The 16,233-nt window shown below is 34.1% G+C and overlaps 1 protein-coding gene across 2 annotated transcripts in view; it reads right to left on the reverse strand.

Annotated features, from left to right (window-relative positions):
- The window catches only part of ZWILCH (zwilch kinetochore protein), a 31,934-nt gene that overhangs the window by 11,650 nt on the left and 4,051 nt on the right, over positions 1 to 16,233 (reverse strand). The window contains exons 3-12 of one of the 2 annotated variants that reach the window (XM_006920232.3): positions 15,528 to 15,623; positions 11,241 to 11,359; positions 9,141 to 9,340; positions 8,557 to 8,627; positions 8,078 to 8,233; positions 7,285 to 7,356; positions 3,480 to 3,573; positions 2,920 to 2,969; positions 2,194 to 2,299; positions 1,584 to 1,663 (exon numbers count right to left, since the gene is read on the reverse strand). In XM_006920232.3, the coding sequence (XP_006920294.1) occupies positions 1,584 to 1,663; positions 2,194 to 2,299; positions 2,920 to 2,969; positions 3,480 to 3,573; positions 7,285 to 7,356; positions 8,078 to 8,233; positions 8,557 to 8,627; positions 9,141 to 9,340; positions 11,241 to 11,359; positions 15,528 to 15,623 (1,044 nt within the window). Of the gene's footprint in view, positions 1 to 1,583; positions 1,664 to 2,193; positions 2,300 to 2,919; positions 2,970 to 3,479; positions 3,574 to 7,284; positions 7,357 to 8,077; positions 8,234 to 8,556; positions 8,628 to 9,140; positions 9,341 to 11,240; positions 11,360 to 13,843; positions 13,970 to 15,527; positions 15,624 to 16,233 lie in introns of those variants that run through there. The other variant, XM_006920233.3, reaches the window with a different exon arrangement.

Below are 16,233 nucleotides of genomic sequence, written 5' to 3' on the forward strand. Positions count from 1 at the left end.
AGAAGTTACGAATAGTTTCTAAAGTACCATTCTTGCCTCATTTGCTCAAGTCCTAAGCAATTAAGAAAGAGTTTAAACTTATCACTCCCAGATGTAATTCCACCAAAGAGAGGGCAGAGTTGGTTCTCTGACGCTTGACAACTAGAAATTCTCTTCTCCTGGCTAAGCATTATCGGGCATCTTTACCCAAATTGAACATCTTCAACTACACTGAAAATCTGCTGCTGTGGGAAAACTCTCCCTCAACGGTCCATGCATGTGTTATAAGGAACTCCTTATTGGTTACTATGTCCAACATATTAACTTGATCATTTGCAAATTAAAAAGAGCTCTGAATTTACAGATCTAACATGTGTTCCAAATGTTAAACAATTAATTTTTAACATACCTAAAATATTTGATATTTTTTCATTACTGTCTTCCTATCTCTAATTTTCATCACAATCTTTTATATTTTCTTTTTTTAAACTATTTTCACTTCATTTGCACTCATTACACATGGTAGGGATATACTTGTAAACATTTCACAAACACAGAAACTCAAGAAAAAAATTAAATGGCCAAGGCTACAATGCCTAGAATGACTTATGCCCAATTAGGGGCAGAGTGTGCACCCCTTTGCTCTGGATTGTAGCTTTGTTCACACCTGCGAAAGTGTCAAAGCTTTATATTCATGAATTGGCAGCCACATTATTGAAAATAATTCCTATTAAATGATGAATCTTTTTGTTTCTAGCTTTTATTTAGCTTTTTCCCGATTATAAAAGCATAAATTCATTATGGAAAATTCATAAAGTACAGAAACACATAATGCAGTTGGAAAACCCCATCTGTAACCCTCCACTAGAGGCAACTGCTAAATCATTTTAGTATATTTGCTTCCATGTTCTTCTCTCCAAAATTTACATTTTTAAATAAAATAGTGTATACTCCTTTCTTTTTACCGATCTTCATAAGCATTCTCCACATCATCTGTCAGCATCATTTTTAGCAACTGTTATATGAACCATTATGTGATTAAATTATTATTTAGCTATTCCATTAATAGTGGAAATTTATTCATTTACAATTTTTGCTACCATAAATAAGACTCTAATGACTATTCTGATACATAAAATCTTGAAACATATTTTTGTGTATGAGCTTAGGATGGATCTTGACAAGAGAATTATTAATTCAAAGGTCATGACAATTTGAGGATCATTATCAAAATTACTTTTTAGAGAGTGTTCCAATTTGTACTCTAATCAGTAGTATATAAGAATTATCATTTATAGCAATAATAACAATGAGAATATTAGTAGCTTACAAGTACTGAGCATTTAACTATGAGCTAGGTGCTCTGTATGAATTAAATTATTTAATCTTAAAACAACACTATGAGGAAGCTATCGTTCCTACTCCTACTTTACAGATGAGGAATTTGGGGCGTACAGAAGTAAAGGAATCTGCCCAAGTTTACAAAGCTAGTAAGCAGCAGGGCTGTAACTCAAACTCAGGCAGTCTGCTCCAGAAACTGTGTCCTTAATTGTCACGTTATACTGCTGAGAAAACATTCAACACACTCCATCCACTAAACCTACCCATGGCTGTATATCACCACGTTGTAGACTCTGGATGATCAATGTGAAACACTTCACCAAGTCTTGATATGAAATCACACCTTGAAAAACAAGTCAGTCTAACATTATTTTCATGGTATTTCTATAAATCAAATACGTCATTAATCTTAGGGATACACAAATGAAGAGGAAGAGAAGCATCTGTACTTTATAGATGGAGGAAGAGGAAAGAAAAAGGCCAAAAAAAAAAAAAAAAAGACAATACATTTCTAAAGAAAGAAATTAAACTGCTACAAAATAACACACCTAGTAAAATATTAAGAAATATCTTTTCCTTTTTCTAATAATTGCAATTTTACTAAGGTACATGTTTTGGTTCACACAAACAGCATAATCTAAGTCTTATACTTAAGGCAGGAGAAAGGAATAGAGTCCACGAACTGCTTTGTCTTAGTACAACTCTTGAGTAAAATATGCCAGTGCATTATTAGAAATGAATTTGTAAAACTAAGGAACCAGACTTCCACACAGAACTAGTAGTACCCACTGTATTATTTCCAAAGACTTAATTAAAAATAAACCTAAGAAGTAACAGGAAAAATTTTATTTTACAATCATGATGGACACCTACTGCTACTCATTTTGCACCACAGCTGCTCAGCAAAATCAAGATCACATCGTACTGTGAAAAGGCACTCAATGGAACGATCAAATGCAGCACTGTCATGCTTCATTGTCTGAAAAAGAAGTGTCAGAGAATACTCGGTTTAATTTTTTAAAAAGTGAAATAATTTAAGGCCAATAAGCTTTCAAATGTTGCTCTGAGAAAATGTGGATCCATGAACACACACAAAGAAAAGAGATACAAATCAATAGACCGTGAAAAGCTGGGCCCCTGAAATTGTTTTAAAACTGTGATGCCTAAAAACAAGCATCAACTTACCTTCATGCAAAAATATTTAATTAAATTACCATTTTCTCCATTTTCCTATTTGTCAAATGACAACACAATTAGCTTAATTTAATAATACCACCACTGGAATATTAACATGCCATCTTATATTAGTATACTAATGTAATACCATGTTATAGTATATTAAAATTCATTTCTACTTCTCTGCAGTTAAGCAATTAATAATAATACATATTAGTTCTCTTTAAAAATATTTATCAGCTCTTAAGGAAAAAAAAAAGACCAGTGCTGACATTAAAGACCAAGAAAAAACTAACTTTAAAACAACGCTTTTGCTGTACCAGATCCATTTGATCCATGGACAACAAAACATGAAAGATAATCATACAACCACATTTTAAAAGCTATTTCAGTGTATATTTCTAACTGATAATAATCACTTACCTCTGTGTCTTTTTTTGTAGAATCACCAAATCCATCCAGCTTATTTAAGTCTAGAAAGTGGCAAAAGCTCATTAATTCTGGATTTAATTTTTCTGCTTTCCAAATTATTTCCATCTTGACCTTTTTTCAAATGGCAAATGAGAATGGTAAAAGTATAACTAGGAATTTTAGCAAATTACTTAACTCTCCAATGGAAGTCATATAGATACCCAACAGGTAGGGGTGAGAGGATGAACTGAGATACAGTGAAAGCCCCTAAGGCACAACATCAGGTACATGATAGGCACTCGAAGGATACTGTTCCAATCCACCTTCTCCTAAAAATCTCAAGTATGGTTGTAGTATATAAATTTTAAATTAAATCTTATTCTTAAAATTACTTAGGCCATTCCATTAGCAATTCAGAATGAAAGTTATCCTTCTGATCATGACAGACTTCATAGCTTTATATATCCCAACTACAAATACCAAGACTAAAAAGACAACTTATTTAAATATTGTAAGTATAAATTCCCAATTAAGAAAAATAAGGTAGAAGCATAAATTAGGAAAACAAATACCATTCAGAAATTCCTGCACAAGTTCAACAGCAGATTTTGCTTCCAGAGGTGCAGGCCATTCAGTTATACCAGTCCTCAAACCATCAGCCAAAACCTATGCGAGATTAAAAAAAACCCAAAAGCTTGTTAGCAGAAAACATTGTTTAATCAATAAGGATATATTTAGTAAAACAATATTAGTTACAATAAAATTTCTTGAATGTTTAATCTCATGCCAGGAACTGTTGTCTCATATTAGCACGTCATTTAATTCTCACAAAAACTCTATGAGGCAGATAGATATTAATATTTACCTCCATTTTATTTGAAGCTAAGAGAGGCTAAGTAACTTGCTTAAGGTCACACGATTAGTAACTGACAATAGCAGGACATATATCCAAAGACGGTGTTCTGAACTGCGATGCTACATGCAAAGATGTTACAGGATTCAAGGCTGATGAGCCTTCCCTAAAGATGCTTTTAATTTGGGTTAAGAAGGACCAATACAGATGAAATAACTAAATGGAAGTTTATATAAAACTAATACAAATGCATATGCTTATACATACAATATCTAAACCAAAGTATTATGGAAAGGGATCAAGTTAGGCTGGAATAGCCAGAGGAACAATGTGAAGCCTCAGCTCAATTCCAGCTCAATTGTGGAAACCATCAGCTACAGAGCAGGGAAGGAGCATGGAATGTGATGAAGAGGGTGGGGTGATTCCAACTAAGGTGGAGAAAATACCTAGGGAATACTGGGAAAGAAGATTATAAAGACTAGAAGCTAGACAGGAATAGTGATCTTAAAATTTAAAAATATTTTTTATTTCACATGGAAGACAATAGCCACTATTGATTTTTTTAACAAGAAAAATGACATGATCAAGTAGTTCAGAAATCCTTCATCAGAAATACCCAGGATAGATTCTAAGGAAAAGAGAAAGTACTATGTTTCTCAAAAGAAGTGATCTTATCCTCTACCTCCAGGAGGTCTTTGAGAAAATGCGCAGATAATTTTTGGTGTCACAATGGCTGAGGTTACAGGGGCACTTAGAGCATTTAATTTGGTAGAGAGTAAGGATGCTAAACATTTTGAAATGTGTACAATGGTCCCAACCCACAAAGCGTGGTCCTGCCCAAAATGCCAATAGTCTCCCTGTTAAGAAACAATGAATGACCATTAGAGTGGTCCAAGAAGGAGGTGACAAAGGCTTTAACTAAGATGGGCACAGGGAGAGAAACGAGAAACTTCAAAGGAACAACAATATATTCCTCCTATCCATTTATAAAAACACAGAGGATTGAACTCAGAGAGACTATGGCCCTGTGCATGCACATCTAAGATTTGGTGAATTTATAAGGGGGATTATAACAAAGCACGGACTTTCAAGTTAGAAAGACACACATGTATTTGAAAGAGTTTTAAACCAGCTCTTGCACTTACCAGTTGCTGATGCCTCAGGCAAAATAACAGAGACATCTAGCACCCCATGGCAGCTTCTAGCTGTGGTAGTAAGAGGTGGTGATAGAAATAATTCTTATTAAAGTAAAATACAGTTGGCTCTTGAACAACATGCATACTTATGTGCATACTTTTTTAATAAATACAGCAAATGTGTTTTTTCTTATGATTTTAATAATATTTTTTCTCTAGTTTATTTTATTGTAAGAATATAATACATATAATATACAAAATATGTGTTAATCGACTGTTATCAGTAAGGCGTCCAGTCAACAGCAGGCTATTAGTAGTTAAGTTTTGGGGGAGTCAAAAGTCATACTTGAATTGTTGAGTGTTTTGGTGGGGTGAGGATGGGTAAGTACCCCTAACCCCTGTGTTGTTCGAGGGTCAACTATATAAGGGAAATCGAAGGAATGGTGGAACCAGACAGGGATTCCTGATCTGGAGATCTAGTCTGGAGAAGATTTCATGTTTCATTTTGGATATAATGAGTTTGAGGCAATAGCACTCTACTCAAATTAGAAATAACTTGGTGGAAGTAGGAAAAATGGGGACTTAAAAGTGGGATCTGGAGTTCCCTCAAAGGCATTAGTCAAATCACTTAATGTATAAGCTCTCTGCCAGGGTGAAGAGAGAAGGGCAGAGACATGAGGATGGAAGTATTATAGCAGCCCACTGCAATGATCCTGAAAGAGGAGCTTTCAAGAAGGTGAGAAAGGTAGAAAAAGTATCAAGTTTTGTACAAACATTGAAATAATAATAATTGGAGGGAAAAAGATAATAATAATTGGAGGGAAAAGGAATGCTTGGTACTACACTAGTTGCTACGAGCACAGTAGGTTAACTGGCACTGAAGTCTAATAAGAGAGCCAGGTAAGTAAACAAATTACTGTTTGATGAACAGTCTGACAAGAGGTATGTGTGGAATTCTACAGCAGCTCAACGCACAGGCAGCATAAACCATTCTGGGGGATCAATGCAATCATCCTAGGTGAAGATGTCACAGAGAGTTCACGCAGCAAAGAGGCTGGAAAAGGGTACACCAGGCAGATCAAGACACAAACACCAGAAAGTGACAAAATGTGACAGGATCGGAGCTACAAAAGCAGGAACCTCAATATGGCAAGGGTTAGGGATTCACTGGAAGTGGAAGTAGGGTGTTAGATTAAGCTAAAAAAATAAGTAGGCACCAATAGAAACCTGAAAAGATGCTAAATGTTATTAGCCATCAGGAAAATGCCACATAATGAGATATTACTTAATCCTCACTAGGATGGCTATAATAAAATACAAAACAAAACAAAACAAAAACAGATAACATCAAGCACTTGCAAGAATATGTAGAAAATGAACCCTCACATATGGCTGGTAGGAATGCAGAATGGCACAGCAACTTTAGAAAACAGTTACAGTTCAGAAGTTCCTCAAAAGGTTAAACATAAAGTTACCATATGAACCAGCAACTCCACCCAAGAGATGTGAAAAGATATGTCACACAAACACATGTACATGACTGTTCATGGCAGCATTACTCAGAATAGCCAAAAAGTTAGAACTGAAATGTCCATTAGTTGATGAATTGATAAACAAAATGAAGGGTATCCATACGATGGAATGCTATTCGGCAATAAAAAGGAACAAAGTACTACAGAAAGTGGTTGCCAGGGGTAGTGAGGATGGGAGGTGACTGCTAATGGGTATGGGGTTTCTTTCTGGGGTGATGAAAATGCTGTAAAATTAAATATGGTCATGGCTGTACAACTCAGTAAGTATACTAAAAACCACTGAACAAGTGAACTTTATGGGATGTAATTTATATCTCAATAAAGCTGAAAGTTAAAAAGAAAGAAAGAAAGAAAGCAGTGGCTGGATATAACTGAGTTTGTATATCAGGCTAAGACATTTGGAATTTCTACTGCATTAAAATGAGGCACCCCCTTGAGATTCAATTTGTAGAGTAGAGCTAAAATTATTGAAATGTAAGATTCTTGAGGTACGTGCTCATTAATCTTTAGCATCAATCATAACCTAAGTTATTAACAAGCAGATTATATGTGCATTTGAAATAAATTGCCAGCTAACCCACCTGGAAAGAAAGAAATCCATAGTATAAATAAAAACCAAACACTCAGTAGAAAACGCTGAAGAATTGTAGCTATTAACTATCTAATGAACGCTCCCTTTAAATGTAAGGACAACTACCACATAAAATTAAACTGTCTAAACTGCCAAGAGTATCCAATGCACACATAACATTTGGAACCAATTTCGAAGGACACAAAACTAAGTAACAATTTTAGCAAACATTTTTATGGAAACAAAAGATTTAATGCAAGTTACAAATTCCAGAAGCATACTCACAAGAAGAAATTTCAGTTCTCTGTGAAGATGATTCAAAGGACTTCTGGGATCACCCGATTCCACTTTAATATTCTAAAAAGTTTCCAAAGTCAGTTTTTACTGATAATCCCATTTTCTTGGCATAAGAGTCATAATTACTTGAATTTCAAACTGCCCATACATTAAAAATATATTTCATAAAGCATACTTTTTTCCTTTTGTTTGCTTAATAATAAGCATTTCCTACTTTATTAAAGATACTTTAAATAATGATTTTCAAGGAATATACCATATTTCATCATGGAAATCTATTTTCATCATGGAAATCATTTCCCTATTGAATATCCAGGTTTTATTTTTACTATTTTGGAAACACAGCTATATTGCTGTGAATATCTTCGTACATATATTTTTGTTAGCAATTCTGATTAATTTTTTAAGACAGATACCTAAAAATGTAAATACAAGGTGAAAAGACTTAATAGTATAATGATTTTTGATGTGTTGTCAATCTCTTTCTGTACTCTTTTAAGAACAGCAGAGATAACTCACTTTAATGATTTTACTTGTGTCCCAACTCGAGCCTTTATCACTGGAAACTTCTTAAGTTACATAATTGCAGCACTGTGGGCAACTGATAGATAAGATCACCTGACAAAACTTCCACTGGCTGCCCTGGTGAGACTTCAGGGGCCAGCTGAGCCTTTCAGAGCTCAGGAAGGGTTGGGATTGGAAGCATGCAGCAACAGCAACAAGCAAGTTAAAAGGAAATCTACATTGAGTAAATGCAACAGAAAATAGGGTTCATTCCTACCAGAGTTGCATTTGAAGAGAGTGGAGGAATTTGAAGAATCTCATCCACAGGACTCCAGGAAATATCCAAAGTGATTGTAGTTTGTGATGCTGGGACTGAATCATCCAAGGCAGTGGACTTCAAGAGCTCATACTGGGCAAAGCCCCTGGCTGTAACCTGAAAAGAGTGCATCCAGCAGGCCATTAGCCATGCTTTCACATGACCAAAGACCCATTATCAAAACAACTTTGATTCTTTTCCCAAAAGAAAAAGCGCCATACTTTTATCCCAAATGGAAAAATTAGACAATTATTTTTAATCACAAATATAAGCTAAAAGGCAAGAAGGCATATATATTAACTTTAGTCAATAGCTGATATGAAAATACAAATATTTTAATACTGTAGAAAAATAACTAATCATAGTATGAGTGAAAAAACTTTAAACTAGGAAGGCAGTTCAATAACAATTTAAAGAAAATAATACTGTAAAATACTTACAGTAGACAAGTGATGTCTTTTCTTATGTGAATTTTTTAAGTCTTCAAGATTTACAGAATAATTTTTATCAGCTATGGTCATGAAAGAAAGAAAAAAATTTAAGATATAATTCAAAATGATATCTTAGCACTAGAAAATTCAAATTCTGAGAGTACCACAACTTAACAATAGTTGAAATTAAATTTTAAATGATAAATGAAATATTTATAAAAGAATGAAAGTGGAACAAAGGTCAATACGACCAAAAATATAATTATATGTCTACTCTGAAATTGGAATTATATTGTCATTATATTCAATTTTCTATCCTGCAATGAAAATTTCCAAAAAATACACACATACAAATCAAATGAAACTCAAATAAACAGCCATAGACTCCTATACAGACTTTTGCAGATCTGTTTCTGGTGTTTCTGGAATATCGCCTACATGCTACAAGTTACACACTAGAGTAGATTCATGGTGGCTAACACAAGTTCCATTGTGTGCACTTCCCTCTTAACAATATCCACTTTTAGGAAAAACCACAAAACAATAACTATCAAATAAATACACCCATAAAACTAGTAAGAGTGAGCACTCACCTTTACAACTGACCACATATAAGACAATTCCTGTAATGCTGTTATTTGTTGTGATAAGCTCAGCTCCCAGCCAACAGGTCCCTTCAGGATCTGAGCTGTCACACCTTACCCAAAGGGGAGGAAGGGCAGTAACTGGCCGATTAATCTTCAAATGGGTCATATTAGGATTGTGAGCCATGGTGTAAAGTCCAATTAACTGCCTTAAAAACAAGAGTAAGAAGAATAAATTATAGGTAGAGGTTGCTAATCAGTCAAAAATTTTTTTCCCCAAAGGTATCATGAAGGATTTCCCAGAAATAAAAATCTGGAAATTAGTGGCAAAATGCACATAAATAGTTCACCCAGTGAAGAAGTGAAAGAAGGGTACACCATGGAGGTCAAGACTCACATACCTGAAAGTGACAGGATCAGAGCTACTACAAGCAGAAAGCTCAACATGGCAAAAGTAGAGGTCCGGTGGGAGTGGAAATAGGGTGTGAGATTAAGCTAAGGAAATAAGGATATGTCAATTATATCTCAATAAAGCTGGGGAAAAAAGAAAGAAGTAGAAGCAAATAAGCACATGAAAAGATGTGTGAAGTCATTAGGACACTTAAAGAAATCTGAATATGGACTGTGAATTAAATAACAGTATATAACAATGTTAAATTTCCAGATTTTGAGCATTGTTCTGTGGTTATATAAGAGAAAGTACTTGTTGTTAGGAAATACATAATGAAGTATTTAGGAGTAAAGAAGTACAGTATCACCAACATCCTGTCAATATTTCATAAAAAATTTGTGTGTGTGAGATGTGTATATTATACAGATGATAGGAATGGGGGAGGAGGAAAAGGAGGAGGAAGAGAAGGAATAAGAGAGTGACAAAGCTGATGCAGCAAAATGTAAACAATCTCTGTTAAGAATATACAGAAGTTCCTATACTATACTATTCTTGTAACTGTTCTGTAAATTTGAAAGTATATCAAAATTAAAAGTTACCCAATAATGTGACCTAATTTTTTTTCTAAAGAGATGAAAACTGAATTTATTACCAACAGATGTTCAGGAAAGGAATTTCTAAGGGATTGTACTTCAAAAAGGAAATACAATAATCCCAAAAGGAAGATCTGAAACACAAGAAGAAATGGAGAGCAAAGAAATGATAAGCATATGGGTAAATCCCAGCAAACAATGGCTGGAGAAAACAATACAAATAATTAATGTTTAAGTTGTGGGGGAGAAAAGAAAAAAAGCCAAATAGGACTTAAAATTAAGAAGCCATGAAAGAAAATGTTAATTTAACTACACAAAAATGTTAGAAGCTTCTATATAGCAAAACGAAAATCACCATGGAGAGTCATTTTATGATTATTGTCATTACAGTTATTATTCTGTTATTATTTATATGACTGTATCCTCCAAAACTTCTTGATGGCAAGGACTTTTTGGTTTTGGAGGTCGGAGAGGCCAGGCATGGCTACACAGGGAGAAGGCAGGAAGTGAAGCTGGCAAGGAAGACAGAGGCAACAGGGTTTCTAACAGGGTGGGATCATTCTTCATTGGGCAGGAGAGCCTCATGCCTTGTAGGACATTTATAATCCATGGCCCAGGCCCATAGCTCCCCTCAGTCATCATGAAGACCAAAAAGTACCCTGCAATTTCCAAATGCCTGCTAGGCATAGTACCCCTGGTGGAGGAGCACTGGACTAGACAAGAGAGGCTCCTATATGTCACTCAAAAGGAATTTGGATGTTATCATGAGGCAGGGAGAACCACTGAGGGATTTATAAGCAGGGAAAGAACACGATCAGGCTTTCTGGCAGCAGTGAGGAAGAAAGATTGGAGGGGAACCAGATTAGACACAGGGAAAGCATTTAAGAAGCAACGACAACAAACAGTATAGGGGACTAGAGAAAGGGAAGATCACCACCACCTTTCGGGTCATGTTTGGGATACCTAGTAAAGCTATCCTTAGAGAGGTGGGTATACATATCTAGGGGCGAGGGGATGAAGCGGGGAGAAGGGATCTAGGATAGACACATATTTTTTCTCTAATGCTTCAATTTAAATTCCTACCCTCCACCCTTATTCTTATCTCAATACTAAGAAAAAACTTACCTTGCCCTCCCAACTGGTAAAGCGAGTGGTCCAATATTCTCACCAGTAGAGAAGTCAGAAATAGCAGTTTCTTCAGATTGTAGCTCTTCAACATTACTTGTTTCTTCCTTTTCTAAAGGCTTGAAAAATGTTTTTTAAATTATTTAATCAGGTAAAAGCACACTTAAGAAAACAGTCAACTCTTCACTATTCTAGAACATAATGTACTGATTTCTAAAACTTTAAACACAAATGATTGGGTTATGGCAAGAATCATAGTACAGATCAGTTTAGTACCGACAAATCTTGCCATCAGAAGTATCCCCCTTGTCCTATCAAAAGATATTGCTGTAAATTGCTACTGATAAAGGAAGCATCTGACGCCATTAGAAAAGCAAGTTCTCTAACACATACAAAATGATGCGCTAAAGACAAAATACCAAGGGAAGCCCATGGGAGACTCCCTGATTTTGTTAGATTCCTCATGACTAAAATGTGAAGATCCATAGCTCTTACTCCTTAAAGCTCTTCTCAGAGCTATTAGCTCTCATTTGTGTTACAGGGTTCTGATATCTATGTGTTTAAGTAATTAATTAGCTCAGCCTTGCCAATAACAATAATTACGAGTTAACATTTCCTGAGCATTACTAGGTACCAGCTACTGTTCTAAATTTTCTTTTATTCTTCATAAAGGCCTTGAGATAGATATTATTAACCCTGTTTTAGAGATGGAGAAACTGAGGTAGTGAATGGCCAAAAAACTTGCCTAGGATAACATGACTGCGTGCAAAGCCAACATTTGAATCTAGGTCATCTATTCTAGCAGTAAATTCTCTGCTGACTTAATAGGTATGAGACCTAGGTGTTTTTTCAATTTTGAATTTCTATTGCCAGATTCCAGATTCCCTTCCAGGCCTGGCTTTTCAAAAAGTTCCTAAAACTAGAGGTACCCAAGAAATATCATTTATTCCTTGTTTCCACTTTTCAATAGTCATGAACCTAAAACTCATGCCTTAAGCTCTACTGGTCTTTGAAGAAACAAAGGCCATTTTAATTGTTCACCATCCAAAAATTCCAGGCCTCACTGAATTCCAGGCAACTCCTCACAACTCCAAGCTGCATTCTTACTGGTATCCTAACCCAGATTTCCACAAATGCCCTCTGTCATCTTTACCTTTTCCAAGATAACTCATCTTCATCCGACCATCTTCATTTTTTTCAGCTTTTACTCTACATACATTTCCCCTCACCCCATTAAAGTCCAAACTCAACCACATAATTCACCTATATTTTCCAAGCATCTGTCTACCATATATAAGCACAAATAACACTCATTCATTAACATAAAAAGACAAGTAGCTCCCCTCCTCAGAAAAGAGTTTTCATGTGTGTGTATTTAAAATGAAGAACTCCCTGTCCATTTGTCACAATCCTTGTCCAGACAGAAAGAGTCCTAAACCAGATAGGGGCCTTCCTTCTAAAGGAACTTCCACTTTCCCCTATTAGATCTTGTTCCTATTTACTTCAGAAAACAATGTAACCAAAGGAATGGATGCTGGCTCTAAGCAACTGGTATTATGTGACAGCATTATCAGCGTTCAATAAAAACCACACACCAAAACAGTTACCAGAATTAAAACACAAATGTTTAAGGTTGTAATTATAAAGTGATACAAAAAGTAAAAAGTTCCCTTTTGTTACATTTAACAAACAAAATTTAAAGTAGAACTTCATGAGTTATAGCTACTGAGCACTTGAAATGTGGCCAAAACAATAGTGATTTTAAAGATGTAGTATGGAAAAAAAGAACTTAAAATATCTCATTAATGATTTTTATATTAATTAGGCATTGAAATAATAATAATAGTAGATATAATAGATTAAATACGAAACATTATCAAACCTAATTTCAGACCCAGAAATCCCACTCCTGGGTATTTATTGTAAAGAAAAATTAAAGTTATGCTTATACAAAAATCTGTACAAAAATTATTATAGTAGCCCTATTCATGATTGTTGAAGACTTTAAACAACCCAAATGTTCTGTAAAAGGTGGATGAGTAAATAAACTGTGGCATATCCATACCATGAGACATTACTGAACAATTAAAAGAAATGAACCCTGATATACAACTTGGATGACTCTCAAAGACTGAGTGAAAGAAGCCAGATTCAAAAGATTACACACTATATGATTCCATTCATGACATTCTTAAAAGAGAAAACTACATTGAGGGAAAAGAGTTTAGTGGTTGCCAAGCAGTAGCAGCTGGGAGAGGGTATGATTTTAAAGGGATAGCACAAAGGAGCTTTTTGGGGTGATGGAACTGTTTTGTGTGTTGATTATACTGAATGTGTTAAAATTCACAGGACTGGAATAACAAAAGAAAAAAAGTCAATTTTACTGAATAATAATTCCACTTATTTTTTTTTATGAGAAAATTTTAAATTATATATGTGGTTCACATTATATTTCTATTGGACAGCACTGTACTTATTTCTAAAAGAATTGAATCTTCTTTCAAAAATATGATTTAAAAAATGTATACATTTGAGATTGTTACCACAAAACCAAATTTGGCTATGAAGAAATTAAACAACCACAAAGCCCAAGCACTACTTACCACTTTTTCCAAGATGAATACTACGTCACTTTCATTTAGAATATTTTTCAAAGGGTTTGGTTGACCTTTGCTGATCAACTGCACTTGGACATCAGCCTATTAAAAACAGATATCAACCAATGTTTTTTACATATATATACAAATATATATTTGTACAAATATGTAAACACATAAAGACCTGTTCTATGCAAGTAACTGAAAAGGAGAGTTTGAACAAGACATAACGTTTTAAAAGTAAGATTTCATTTATTTCTTGTCCATGTTGCTTTTCATGTTTAGAAAATCTAGCTCATATCTATACCTATACATGTTTCGAGACCCACCTAAAGTACACCCTGCCTTGTAAAAGCCTTCTTTCGATTAGGATCATACCAACATTTTTTCCTCTAATCATGTTGTATTTATTGTTATGTACCAAAATTAACCCTTTACTAAACACTATCCTCCTTCTGATTATACTATGGAATTTAGAAATATATCAGTTTATAGAAAATGAATATTCTTTTATTCCAATTACAACACACGTTTATTGTAGAAGAGTTGGCAAATAGATAGCTAACAGATTTCTTAAAACACTTATAATTTTACTAGCCAGAGTAATCACTACTGTTATTAGTCTCATTGGTGTATATTTTTCCAAATCTTTTTCCAGGCATATGTCTATTTAAATCAAAGTGTATCTATTATTTAGATACTCGGATAGGATTTTGCTTAATAAAATAGGACATTCTAATAATTTTATGTCATGAACTTCTCATGCCATTAAATTTCTTTGGCTGTGTAGTACCATGGCTCTATCATCATACTGTTCAACATTTAGGTAGTTTCAAGTTATTTGCTATAATATACATCCTGAATTACTTTCTTAAGATGTATAAAATCATTTTGATATTGTCAGATTGCCTTTCAAATATCATACCCACACATCTGCATTGTCATCACTTATGTAAACACAGAGTATTTTCAGTATCTATTTTTACCATTTCGCAACAAAAAATAGTACCGTTATTGTTATAATTTTCATTTATTTGATCATTAATGAAGGTGAACACTCTAATATACTTATTATTGACAAATATCTTATTATTTAAATCTATTTAATTTCTTATTTTGGATATTGAAGCATTAGATGCCAAGTTCAGAGAACAAAGGATGCTGGGTTATTCTAATCTACTAGGTTCCTGAGTTCCAAATACTGTTGTGGGTTGAATATGTCCCCCCGAAAGATATACTTAAATCCTAACCCCTGGTTCCTTTGAATGTGACCTTATTTGCAAATAGGGTGTTTGCAAATGTAATCAAGTAGAGGATTAACCTGGTTTACAGGGGCCCTAAATGCAATGACTGGTGTACTTACAAGGAGTGAGAGATTTTAGAGACACAGATATACAGAGAGAAATTGCACGTTGACAAATGCAGAAATTAGAGATTAACATGTAACAAAAGAAAAAAAGTCAATTTTACTGAATAATAATTCCACTTATTTTTTTTTTACGAGAAAATTTTAAATTATATATGTGGTTCACATTATATTTCTATTGGACAGCACTGTACTTATTTCTAAAAGAATTGAATCTTCTTTCAAAAATATGATTTAAAAAATGTATACATTTGAGATTGTTACCACAAAACCAAATTTGGCTATGAAGAAATTAAACAACCACAAAGCCCAAGCACTACTTACCACTTTTTCCAAGATGAATACTACGTCACTTTCATTTAGAATATTTTTCAAAGGGTTTGGTTGACCTTTGCTGATCAACTGCACTTGGACATCAGCCTATTAAAAACAGATATCAACCAATGTTTTTTACATATATATACAAATATATATTTGTACAAATATGTAAACACATAAAGACCTGTTCTATGCAAGTAACTGAAAAGGAGAGTTTGAACAAGACATAACGTTTTAAAAGTAAGATTTCATTTATTTCTTGTCCATGTTGCTTTTCATGTTTAGAAAATCTAGCTCATATCTATACCTATACATGTTTCGAGACCCACCTAAAGTACACCCTGCCTTGTAAAAGCCTTCTTTCGATTAGGATCATACCAACATTTTTTCCTCTAATCATGTTGTATTTATTGTTATGTACCAAAATTAACCCTTTACTAAACACTATCCTCCTTCTGATTATACTATGGAATTTAGAAATATATCAGTTTATAGAAAATGAATATTCTTTTATTCCAATTACAACACACGTTTATTGTAGAAGAGTTGGCAAATAGATAGCTAACAGATTTCTTAAAACACTTATAATTTTACTAGCCAGAGTAATCACTACTGTTATTAGTCTCATTGGTGTATATTTTTCCAAATCTTTTTCCAGGCATATGTCTATTTAAATCAAAGTGTATCTATTATTTAGATACTCGGATAGGAT

This window comes from Pteropus alecto, unplaced genomic scaffold (assembly GCF_000325575.1).
Source record: "Pteropus alecto unplaced genomic scaffold, ASM32557v1 scaffold86, whole genome shotgun sequence".
Classification (NCBI taxonomy): Eukaryota; Metazoa; Chordata; class Mammalia; order Chiroptera; family Pteropodidae; genus Pteropus; species Pteropus alecto.